The sequence below is a fragment of the Podarcis gaigeae genome (genome assembly GCF_964106915.1).
Source record: "Podarcis gaigeae genome assembly, chromosome: 7".
In the NCBI taxonomy this organism is placed as follows: Eukaryota; Metazoa; Chordata; class Lepidosauria; order Squamata; family Lacertidae; genus Podarcis; species Podarcis gaigeae.
Genome location: NC_139683.1, coordinates 85,391,054 through 85,403,826, shown reverse-complemented (window position 1 = coordinate 85,403,826; position 12,773 = coordinate 85,391,054). Strand labels below are relative to the sequence as shown.

At 44.6% G+C, this 12,773-nt stretch overlaps 1 protein-coding gene across 4 annotated transcripts; it reads right to left on the bottom strand.

Moving 5' to 3' along the window:
- POLR3F (RNA polymerase III subunit F) lies at positions 1 to 12,714 on the bottom strand. Of its 4 annotated transcripts, none has more exons than XM_083748478.1 (9): positions 12,609 to 12,714; positions 9,401 to 9,518; positions 8,014 to 8,081; positions 7,599 to 7,666; positions 6,812 to 6,924; positions 4,853 to 4,996; positions 2,945 to 3,052; positions 1,412 to 1,603; positions 1 to 383 (listed from the first exon to the last, which is right to left on the bottom strand). In XM_083748478.1, the coding sequence occupies exons 1-9, from the start codon at positions 12,650 to 12,652 to the stop codon at positions 306 to 308; spliced, it is 933 nt and encodes a 310-aa protein (XP_083604604.1). In that variant the 5' UTR covers positions 12,653 to 12,714; the 3' UTR covers positions 1 to 305. The 4 variants fall into 4 exon arrangements, with proteins under 4 accessions (XP_083604604.1, XP_083604601.1, XP_083604603.1 ...); XM_083748475.1 differs by having other exon boundaries at positions 12,329 to 12,670; XM_083748477.1 differs by lacking the exon at positions 12,609 to 12,714 and adding an exon at positions 10,204 to 10,240.
- Positions 12,715 to 12,773: the final 59 nt, after the last annotated feature.

The window sequence follows — 12,773 nt, the reverse complement described above, 5'->3', positions numbered from 1 at the left end:
TGGCAATTTAAATTATTTATTTTATTTAGCACAGGTATCAACAAATCTCCCAAAAGGTCAAAATATAACTTGCATCTCTAAAAAATATGCAGAACTCTGTGCCTGCATACAGTTTATACAGGAAGCAATTTCGGAGTCTTGGCCCCTTTCTTTCCATGTGTCCAGTCAGTGCCCGAAGACAGATCAGAGTCTTTGCCACAGCAAAGACACTGTCAAGGATTTTTTGCATTCTTCTTCAAGAAAAGCAGCGTCCATAATTAGAAGGTTGATCAACCTAAGTTGCAATAAGCTCTCTCCACTTACTGCTAAAATTCTAACCACTCTACCATATAAATACAATTTGATGGAGATATCTCACCACCTTCATGGCAGTCATCAAAAACCTAGGAAGAGAATTAAACATACATAGTTTATGCCATTTGCTAGATCAATTCAGTTATATGTGCATACAGTACACCCCATTCAGCCCCAAGGACTGCATGTTAGTTTCTCAATCATATCCTTCGGGCATGGGGGGGGGGGATCATATGGATTTAATAAGGTACCACTGTGGCGGGAAGGTAAACGCCGTTTCTGTGCGCTCTGGCGTTCGTCACAGTGTCCCGTTGCGCCAGAAGCGGTTTAGTCCTGTTGGACACATGACCCAGAAAGCGAGATGAGCGCCACAACCCCATAGTTGCCTATGACTGGACTTAACCATCCAGGGATCCTTTACCCTTTTACCCTTACTACGTTTCTGATTTTTTTTGTAAACACAGCTGTTGTTGGTTCCCCCACCCCCAAATAGTTACAGTGGTGCCTCGCAAGACGAAATTAATCCGTTCTGTGAGGCTCTTCGTATAGCGGTTTTTTCGTCTTGCAAAGCAAGCCCATTGACAGCTTAGCGGATTAGCGCTATTAGCGGTTTAGCGGCTTTTAGCGGATCAGCTGATAAGCGGCTTAGCGGCTTAGGAAAAGGGGGGGGAAGGGGGAAAAACTCGCAGGAACTCGCAAGACATTTTCGTCTTGCGAAGCAAGCCCATAGGGAAATTCATTTTGCGAAGCGCTTCCAAAACGGAAAACCCTTTCGTCTAGCGGGTTTTCCGTCTTGCGAGGCGTTCGTCTTGCGGGGCACCACTGTATATCAAAATAGAAGCTAATAACACAAGAGCAAATGCTGGAAGTCACAAGATGAGAGTGTTGTGCTTGTGCTCACACCCTGCTTGTGATTTCCCCACAGGCCTGTGAGAACCGAATGCTCGACTACATGGGTCACTGGCCTGTTCTATTCCTGCTTAAACATTTTACAGCTTATAGGATTTGTTATGTATGCTCTCTGCAGTCCTGCCTGAATGGCTGTCTAAATGAGAAATAAGCTTAAATATGTCAGATTAGCTAAATATCCTTATGTTATTCCTGAGACGTAACTCACCGGACAGAGTCCACAAGGCGTCCGAACTAAGCCTGTAGGCTGGATGATGGGGTTGACGGCTCTGTACAGTTTCATGTGCCCGTCCACACTGCCGGCAGCTGCCTCTTTGGCAGCAACAATGGTCATTTCTACCTTTCCATCATAGATTAATGTGTTGAGAATGGTTTCAATATCTTCCATTGACAATTCCACCTTAAAAAAAAGATTTGTAAAAATGAAACAACAGAAGAAGCTTTTTCAAACGAAGAAGATATGTATCGATATCTTAATTACCGATGTTTTAAGCTTTATTTCAAGCCGTATTTTAATTAATTAACTTTTTTTCTATTATGTTTTATTGTAATTTATATTTGGTGTTAGCCGCCCTGAGCCCGGCCCTGGCCGGGGGAGGCGGGGTATAAATAAATAAATTATTATTATTATTATTATTATTATTATTATTATTATTATTATTACTTCTAGACTGCGACTAACACTGCACAAAAATTGAAATTAGTGCCGCAGAACTTAGAGGTGCTAGGAAATAACAGTAAGAAAATCAAAGGTTTATCAAGCAGGAACTTAAGGCAGTACGGAAAAAACCTCATCTATTATTGTTAAAAACAATTTATATACCTCTTAACTACACCTTCTTGGGAGCCGAAGAGGGAATGAGGAGCTGATAGTGCAACAGCAGCATTTTCCGCTGGACCTAGACCACCCGCAGGCCTAATTAGGACCAGCGCGGGTCTCCATTTGACCTGCAAGGCCCTTTTTACCAAGCCATGGCCACCTGCCCTACACCTGACATTATATGTGACATCAGGTGTGGAGCAGGTAAGGATGCAGTTCCACAGGAGCAATGAAAGCTCCTGATTATTCCTTTCAAAAGTGGGGCTCACTGATCAGCCCACTGGGAGTGGAGACACAGGGATCATGGCGGTGCTTGCAAGGCCAGCGCCAATCAGCTGAATGCCTTTACCTGCAGCACTCTGATTTCACAGACAAAGAAAAACAAGCAGTAAAAAGAAAGTTCCCATAGTTCCCCCCACTGTGAAGCCATAAAGTTTATTTTATCACTTTCCAAGCCCATGCCCGAATATTTGTTCTTTTTTTTTTTAATTGAGCATTGTTTTTAAAAACTTTAGTAAATAACCATAGGAGATGAAATTTTTTTGGGGGGGGAATGAAAACCCAATAAAGTAAGATTACTCAAATGCAGACTGTAATAACGATAAAAAGCTTTTAATGCTCTCCTATACACCAACAAAGAAGTAAGTATTTCCCTGGGGAGGATATTTCTAAAATATAGGATCATCAGAGAAATATGTAGCTGAAGTTGAGTTGAAGCTAAAAAAAAATAATCCAATTATCCATAGCTACAATGCAGTCTGACCAAACTGCGGGAGGCAGTGGAAGACAGGAGTGCCTGGCGTGCTCTGGTCCAGGGGGTCACGAAGAGTCGGACACGACTAAACGACTAAACAACAACAACAATGCAGTATTGATCACTGTGCAGAAAATGCAAGGAAAGAAATAGAACGACTGCTTCACCTTACTGACACCTAACTCGCTGATGTATTTCCACACTTCGTGAGAGGATGCAAATGAGCTGTTTCTCTGGATCATGGGGTTCTGCTTGCTTTCTCGAGCTGCTTCGGCCTACAAAATACAGAGAGAAGCACAGTGTGGCAGAGCCAGTCTGTATCAGTAAAAGAGGATACATTCCTAGTTTAACATAATTTTAGAGAGATTATTGGACATGGCTCCCAGAAAAGCACATGGGGCTCAGTGGCAAAGCACATGCGGTAAAGCACATGCATCACAGGTTCTGGACCTCCTTCCCCAAAAGGCTGACTTACATAGGGGTGGTTCTCTTCCAGTATTTAATCTCACATTCTGGGATGCAGTGAGGTTAATTACCCGTATTTTTCGCTCCATAAGATGCACCAGACCATAAGACGCCCCTAGTTTTTGGAGGATGAAAACAAGAAAAAAAAATGCTGAATCTCAGAAACCAGAACAACAAGAGGGATCACTGCGCAGCGAAAGCAGCGATCCCTCTTGGTGTTCTGGCTTCTCTGATAGCTGCGCAGCCTGCATTTGCTCCATAAGACGCACACACATTTCCCCTTACTTTTTAGGAGGGAAAAAGTGAGTCTTATAGAGCAAAAAATACGGTATGTGGGAAATATAGCAATGCATCCCTGTGAACGATATGGCATGTCTTTAGCCAGTCCAACAGTCAAACCACTAGGCAACACTGCCTGCCAACACTGCACTGTTAGCACCACAGTGCTCCTGTCCCCAGTGGAGGGGAAGTGTAGCATAGTGGTTTGACTACGGAGCTAGCTGCATTCCCTTCAGAAGGAAAGCGAGCAGGCAATCTGGAGGGCGCTAGCCACCCTCCCCGCTGCACCTGGGCCTGAAAGGCCAAGGGAACGTGCGGGTGGATGGAATGTGTTAGGAAGCACATCTTGCATCACAAATCGGCATCATTGCCGATTGTGGGGCATGCATGTTAAAGCATTGTTTTAGGTTTATTACTCTATTAATTTAGGAAGATTTACATGCAGTTTAATCAAAGAGGTCTCTAAGCACTGTACACTGGTACCTCGGGTTACAGACACTTTGGGTTAGAAACTCCACTAACCAGGAAGTGGTTGCTCCAGGTTAAGAACTTTGCCCCAGGATAAGAATGGAAATTGTGCGCCAGCAGCGCAGCAGCAGCAGGAGGCCCCATTAGAAAAAACACGATTCAGGTTTAGAACCGTTTCAGGTTAAGAACGGACCTCTGGAACGAATTAAGTTCTTAACCCAAGGTACCACTGTACATAACAAAAATGTAGAAAAACACACACAAACCACAAAAATATTTAAAAAACAAATATACATAAAATAATTATACACATATAATAAAAATAAGTAAAATTCAAAACAAATGTAACTAAATTAATTAATTAAAACCAGCCAGCTTTGTGGTGCTTGAACCAACATGAGACACCCTTAAACCGCCAGGTTTAAAAAAAAAAAATCACTGAGTTTGCTTTGTTCCTTGCAACCATATGGAAGGCATTTAGTGTCTGAGATATTTGCAGAGCCCCATCCTATATTCTGTATCTGGGTAACACTGGTGTGATGGAACCCTTCAAACTAACAATATCAGGGCTCATCACCAACAGCACTCCCAAAAATGCGACCAGCATTGGTGACAAATAATATAACAATATATTTCTTCTACAGTATTTGGAATTGCCTTTTTAGGAATAAGGAAAACTGGAGACAGTTAAAGGACTTTATGAGTTTATTCCTGCAGACTGTTCCTTAGCAGATGCTCCTTCCTGCTTCACAGCTGGCCAGCCGAGATATGCTATCAGTGAAAACTGAAAAGCAAAGATCTCTTTGGCACATTATTGGGATTGCAGTATGACATGGCACAAAGAACACAGATAGTTCACTCACCTTGGTCTGTAAGAACTTAAAACACTGTTGGTTAAGCACCTCTACAAATTCAGATTCAAAGTCTTGGTCGCTATACCAAGCTCCTCCTGTCACAGAGCGATCTGGTTGAAGGTTGTATAACATATACACTTTCTTCTTGGAAGCCTAGGGAATTAATGGTACAGGTTTTGTTCACATGTTTTCTTTCATTAAGAGAGAAAATTAAGCCTGGATTGCTGAGTTGGTTACAGCATGTTACTGAGAATGCCAGTGTTGAAAGTTCATCCCTGTCTGGGACAGCTGCATGTTCCTCCATTGCAGGGGGTTCAGGGGTTGGACCTACGGTCCTTTCCAACTCTACAATTCTATGAAAACTTGTGTATTCTGGAAAATGCCACAAGCAGTTTTGTGCATGCATCTCTCTGACTCTGCCAAAGTGAATTGCTTAAGCACAATTGTATATTCACCTCCACCTGCCCTGCATCATGTGTGCTCATTTTGTTTTTTTTAATATTTTTCATTGGCTTTTACAAAAACAAATTCAAAATAATGAAGAAAAAAAACTTTTACCATATACCGGTACATATATGAGATTCTCTGAATCTCGCGACCTCCCCCCATCCCCTGCATGGGTCCTTAAAATATTTTTTCTAAAACTACATACTGTACAGTGGACGCCCGGGTTGCGAACATGATCCGTGTGGGAAGCACGTTCGCAACCCGCAGTGCCACATCTGCACACGCGCAGGTTGCGATTCGGCGCGTCTGCACACGCGCAAAGCGCGATTTAACGCTTCTGCGCATGTGCCGAAACCCAGAAGAAACCCGTTCTGGTACTTCTGGGTTCGGCGTGGTGCACAACCCGAAGCATCTGGAACCCAAGGTATGACATAATAATAATAATAATAATAATAATAATAATAGTAATAACAATAACAATTTTATTATTTATAGCCTGCCCATTTGGCTGGGTTTCCCCATATCACAATCTTCTCTAAATTTTCATTTCTAAATTTTCACTTCTAAAGTTTTCATTTCTCTAAATTATCCATATTTTTCGTTTCTTTACAAGTTATTTTTACAGTCCAGCTAACATTTTTATTTGTTTACAATGGTCTCCTAAGTAAATTATAAATTTTCCCCATTCTTTTTTAAAGTCGGTATCTTCTCGATTCCTGAGTCTCATGAGACACAGGCATGACCGTGGTGTGGGGCTATGGGTGGCTCCGGCAGTGTCCGTGGCAGAGGTTTGGGCAGCAGCAGCGCTGCTCATTTCTTTAAGAGCATAAGAACAGCCTGCTGGATCAGAGCAGTGGCCCATCTAGGCCACCATCCTGTTCTCACAGGGGCCAACCAGAGGCCTGTGGGAAACCAGCAAGCAGGACCTGTTGCACAGTATCACAGAACTTTTAGATTTGGAAGGGACCCCTAGGGTCATCTAGTCCAACCCCTGCAATGCAGGAATCTCAACTAAAGCATCTCTGACAGATGGCCACCCAGCCATGGCCACCACCTCCAGGAGCCAGGAATGGCTGCAGCTCCCAGTCAAGGGCGCTCATTAGAGACAAACCCATTATTTCCACCATCTAACTCGGGGGTCAGCAAACTTTTTCAGCAGGGGGCCGGTCCACTGTCCCTCAGACCTTGTGGGGGCCAGACTATATTTTGAAGGGGGGGGGATGAACGAATTCCTATGCCCCACAAATAACCCAGAGATGCATTTTGAATAAAAGGACACATTCTGCTCATGTAAAAACATGCTGATTCCCGGACCAGCCACAGGCTGGATTGAGAAGGCGATTGGGCCAGATCCGGCCCCTGGGCCTTAGTTTGCCTTCCCATGATTTAACAGGTGAAACCACAATTAGACGACGACTCTTAAGAGCTACTTCTTCTGTTACACGATAGAAATGCTTTACTCCCACACAATGGTCAGGCAGTACAGACTGTTTAGCTAGTTCAAAATTATGAGCTACTCACCGCTACAGACTTCACAGCTTTAATGAGTTTCTTGCTTTCCAAGTTCTTCAGGATCTTGTTGATCTCAGTTAATGGAAGATTGCTTTTATATCTAATATCCCTGCTCCAAATACCTGTTTCGGTTGTTTAAAAAAAGGTAAATTAATTCATCTTGAGCATTGTAATGGTTCTAGGGGTTGCTCGTGCATAAGTCGTCGCTACACCTGGCTGAGTCACCTGGGTGAACCCTTTCTGTCCGGACAGCCACTCATCCATGGCTGTCTCAATCGCTGGCAGAATCCGTCAGTGGGCGTTTCTTGAACTTCTTCCAGCAAAGAAGTTCTTTGATGCCTAGTCTCCTCCTACTCTCCCTGCGCGGAAGTCTTCTGCGCAGGGAGGGTGTGGGCAGTGGAGGACACGTGCTCTCCCCACTGGTCTCCGGTGAGGAGTCATGGAGCCTCCTTGCCGATTCCCCCATCTGCCCCCCTTCTCCACTAGTGCTACGCTGATTTCCTCCCCCCGCAGATGGGCTGTCTCTCTCCCTCCTGGGACGTTCTCCGGCATCCCTCTGGAGCCCTCCCTCCACCTCTGGCTCCAATGGCAGTTCCCTGACAAGCATGAATCACATTTTTACATACTACATGTATCCAGGTTCTCATAATACTATCCCCACACCCTTTTCCTGTATTGAATGCAATTTCTCCAAGTAAAATAAAACCTTTCTAACTCCACTGCATTCAGGAATTAAAAAGCTACAGTGAAGAAGACCATTCAGTGGAAAATACAAAGCGACAGACAAGCACATTACCTTTGTTTCCTGCATCCTCTATAATCTGATACACCAGCTTCTCCTGATTGTCAGATCCCTTCATTTTACTGCAGAAAGACAAAATAAGAAGTGAATAGTGTTTGGTTTTTGAAAACCTCAGTGGATTTGATCAATGTGAAATTAAATACTAAACAACTTTGAGGTTTCCCCTCCCCGAGACAATCAAGAGGCATATACATTTTATGAAATAAATAAATACTATACATATTTTGAGAAGTCAAAAAAAAGCTAGAATTTGACCACAGATGAGAGAGTTTTCTACTGGTTATTTAGAAATGTTCCTTCACCTAAGGTGATTTTCCAAGCTACAGTATCATGGTAATTACAATTATGTCTATCAATTTCTCAGTGACAGAAGCAGAAAAAGTGTTGATGCTTTGAGGGCACAGCTTACCCAGCATTCTGAGATTCCTTGATCCTGTAGAGGAGGCCAGTGCTGCTCCTCAACAGATCCAGCTGTCCCTAAGAGAATACACATTATTGTAATATTTTGACAGATTTCTAAAATAATGATTTGACATTAGGATGCAATATGAAAGACACTCAGTACTAAACTTAGACTGTGTTAATTTAATACTGCATATTCCCTTATACAGTGGAAGACAGAAGTGCCTGGCGTGCTCTGGTCCATGGGGTCACGAAGAGTCGGACATGACTAAACGATTAAACAACAACAACAAATTCCCTTATATAATTAATATTCCTTCTTAATGGATAGGGAAAAAATATTTTCACCTTAGACGTTATACATTTCATTTTTGTGACTCTGAAGGACACCTAAATGGACTACATTTTTAAGCATACTCTACAAATTGTAATGTGTGAACATATTTATGGATATGCATGGCACAAGTTTATGGACACAGATATAATTGCCAGGGAAATTTGGCTGCAGTTCTCTGTTGAGCATAAGTTCTATAGTAAACCTTGATTTGCTGTTGTACAATACAGTGGTACCTTGGGCTAAGAACTTAATTCATTCTGGAGGTCCGTTCTTAACCTGAAACTGTTCTTAACCTGAGGTACCACTTTAGCTAATGGGGCCTCCCGCTGCTGCCGCCGCACAATTTCTGTTCTCATCCTGAAGCAAAGTTTTTAACCCGAGGTACTATTTCTGGGTTAGCGGAGTCAATAACCTGAAGCGTCTGTAACCTGAAGCGTCTGTAACCTGAGGTACCACTATATGTGAAATGGTTCTAAGCAGCAAAGCTAGACAAATGGATGAAGATTAGGAGATGAGCTAGATTAGTGGCCTTCAAGAGAAGGCTTAAATCTGTGGTGTTGCTTGCTAGACAAGGTTGGGATATGATCAAGGACCTGTTTGCCACCAGAGGCCCCTGTTTCACATGCAGAGGGCTCAGTGGGCAGAACACAAATTTGGTGGTGTTTTTGCCAGCAGTAGCAAAAATTAAAGCAGCACGTTGCACATATTGCCCAGAGAATGTAGCCAAGATACAAACATTCTCCAATAGGCCTTTGAATAAGGTCCATATCCTGGCTGCATTCTATACATTCTCTGAGCAATATGCACATTCTCTAATAAGTATGTAAAGTCTCCCAGAAGCGTGTTTCTCCCCTTACACGCAATTCTTCATGATGAGCAGATTATGTGCACATTCTCCATGAGTTTTCATGAATATGCACAATAGCTGGTTGTTAAGCACGTTAACCGCTTAACGTGCATTATCCCGATATATAATCCAGTTGAAATACTGTCAAAGAACTAGGTGCACTCTATTGTCTTTTGAGACAACCAACAACAGAACTAAGGAAGGTCTTACCATTGAGAGCAGCCTGTTGATGGCCACTGCCCGTTGCTGAGCCTCCATGTGAGGCATGTCATTCTGAATCACCTGGTCTGTGATACCTTGGGGAAACTGATGGCACAGCTCAATGATCCTGGCAAAAGTAGAAATAGCAAGTAAAGTACCACTAATTATGGAACAAATCCACAACTAACATAACATAAAGCCTCTATATCTACTCTTTTCTTAAGTCCCAAATAACTAATAAGAAAAATATAAATTGCAATAAAAAAAGAACTATCACTGAGAAAACAGCAGCAGAAAAAAGATGTAAAAACAAACACGTATAACAATAAGAAAAATAATCAAGAACTAACACGTAAGCCATTTACTCTACACCAGGCAGTAAAAGGCTAAAAGCTCCCTGGAGAATCAAACCAAGTCAAATTGCTGGCTGAGCGAATATGGCCTGGTCCACAGCCTGCCTTGCTACAAGAAGAGTGTCTGCCACACTGCCCCTTATGGACCGACTGACAAAAGACTAGGAGAGGAGGTGGTATATTCTCCTACCCAGAAAGACTGTATGGTTTTTGCCTGCATTATTCTGTTTGTCCAGTGAGATATCTGCCTGCAGGTAAGAGTGGTGACTGCAGTGTGGGATGCTATTTGACTACTGGTTGACTGAATGCTGCTGGAGTGTGGTCCAGAGCTTGCCTTGCTATAAGAACAAGCTCTGTTGTGAGCAGTGGGGATGACTGTTTTGGGTTGCTACAGGGGTAGGGTAGTCCTGCACTGTTTGTCAGGATATGGCATTGTAGGTCAGGCACAGTGACTCTCACCTGGTGTGAGACCATAGTAGAAAAGTCTGGTTTGTTTCGGTTTCCCCTGAGGAAGAGACAGGTGGGGTATTGGAAAGGACATCATCTGCCATCTGACAATGTGAGATGTTGTCTACTACTGTGCCTTAATTTATTATCTGTGGCCTAAATCTCCCAGTTATACATGCTGATACTGGATGGTGCTAAAATGTGCCTGGGGAGATGTATCTCCAGAGACTCCTCATAGAATCAGAGAGCTGGAAGGGACCCTAGGAGTCATCGAGTCCAACCCACTGCAATGCAGGAATCTCAACAATATATCATCCAACCTCTGCTTAAAAACCTACAAGCAAGGAGAGTCCACCACCTCCTGAGGGAGACCATTCCACTGTCAGACAGCTCTTACTGTCAGAAAGTCTTCCTGATGTTTAACTGGAATCTCCTTTCTTGTAACCTGGAGCCATTGGTTCAAGTCCTACCCTCCAGAGCAGGAGAAAACAAGCTTGCTCTGTCTTCCATGAGACAGCCATTTAGATATTTGTAGGTGGCTCTCGTATCTCCTCTTTTCCAGGCTAAACATACCCAGCTCCTTCAACCTTTCCTCTTAAGGCTTGCTCTTCAGACCCTTGATCATCTTGGTTGCCCTCCTCTGCCCACGTTCCAGCTTGTCAACACACTTCTTAAACTGTGGTGCCTAGAATTGGACACTGGACTCCCAAGTGTGGTCTAACCAAGGCAGGATAGAGTGGCACTGTAACTTCTCTTGATGTGGACACTATATTTCTGTGGATGCAGCCTAGAACAGCGCCAGCTCTTCTCTTTGCTGCCGCATCACCCTCTGAACTCCTGCTCAGTTTGTGATCCACCAAGACCCCCTCGTTGAAGAATTGATACTTTTGAATTCTGGTGCTGGAGGAGACTCTTGAGAGTCACACGGACTGCAAGAAGATCCAACCTCTCCATTCTGAAGGAAATCAGCCCTGAGTGCTCACTGGAAGGACAGATCATGAAGCTGAGGCTCCAATACTTTGGCCACCTCATGAGAAGAGAAGACTCCCTGGAAAAGACCCTGATGTTGGGAAAGATGGAAGGCACAAGGAGAAGGGGACGACAGAGGACAAGATGGTTGGACAGTGTCCTTGATGCTACCAGCATGAGTTTGACCAAACTGCGGGAGGCAGTGGAAGACAGGAGTGCCTGGCGTGCTCTGATCCTTGGGGACACGAAGAGTCGGACACAACTAAACAACAACAACAACAAGGTGGCTATCATATCTCCTCTCAGTCTCCCTTTTGCAGGCTAAACATACCCTGCTCCTTCAACCTTTCCTCTTAAGGCTTGCTCTTCAGACCCTTGATCATCTTGGTTGCCCTAATCTGCCCACATTCCAGCTTGTCAACACACTTCTTAAACTGAGGTGCCTAGAATTGGACACTGGACTCCCAAGTGTGGTCTAACCAAGGCAGGATAGAGTGGCACTATAACTTCCCTTGATGTGGGCACTACAGTTGTACCTCTGGTTGCGAACGGGATCCGTTCTGTAGGCCCATTTGCAACGTGAAAAGCCCGCAACCTGAAGCGCCATATCTGCGCAGGTGCGCGGTGCAATTTGGCACTTGTGCGCATGCGTGAAGGGTGATTAGTGCTACTGCGCATGCACGAGCGGCGAAACCCGGAAGTAACCCTTTCTGGTACTTCCGGGTCGCTGTGGGACGCAACCTGAAAAAAGTAACATGAAGCAAACGTAACATGAGGTATGACTGTATATTTCTGCGGATGCAGCCTAGAATAGCATCAGCTCTTCTTCTTTTTGCTGCCGCATCACCCTGCGAACTCCTGCCCAGTTTGTGGTCCACCTTTCACATGTACAGTGGTACCTCGCGTTAAGTACTTAATTCATTCTGGAGGTCTGTTCTTAACCTGAAACTGTTCTTAACCTGAAGCACCACTTTAGCTAATGGGGCCTCCTGCTGCTGCCGCGCCGCCAGAGCACGATTTCTGTTCTCACCCTGAAGCAAAGTTCTTAACCTGAGGTACTATTTCTGGGTTAGCGGAGTCTGTCACTTGAAGCGTATGTAACCTGAAGCGTATGTAACCCGAGGTACCACTGTACTAGTGCTCGTATGCCAGGTGTCCCCCATCCTACCTAAATCTGTGCAGCTGGTTCTTCCTGCCTGAGTGAAGGAGCTTAACCTTTGTCCCTCCTGAGATCCTTCCCCCCCCCGCTTGCGCCTTAATCCCTTTCAGGGAATCGTGTCCCCTGCGCTGTTTGCACCCCTTCCCCACTTCCAACCCAGCAGACTGGATGAGCCTCCCCTCCATTCCTTCCTCCACGTCGCTTGCGAAGACGTGGATGAGGACAGAGCCCTGCGGCCCCCGGGTCCCCTGGGTGCAGGCGTCGGTTCTGACTCGGGCTCGGCTTTTACCTGCTCTCTATTTCCAGCGGCTCCGGGGCCTTCGCTTCCGCCATCGCGGAAGCCTCCTTCGCAAAGCGAGACCAGGGGAGTCGCGTGTGGGGCGATGACGTCAACAGAAGGCGCGGCTGGCGTGAAAGAGTGGCTGCGGTTGCCGTGGCGACGGAGCGGTGACGT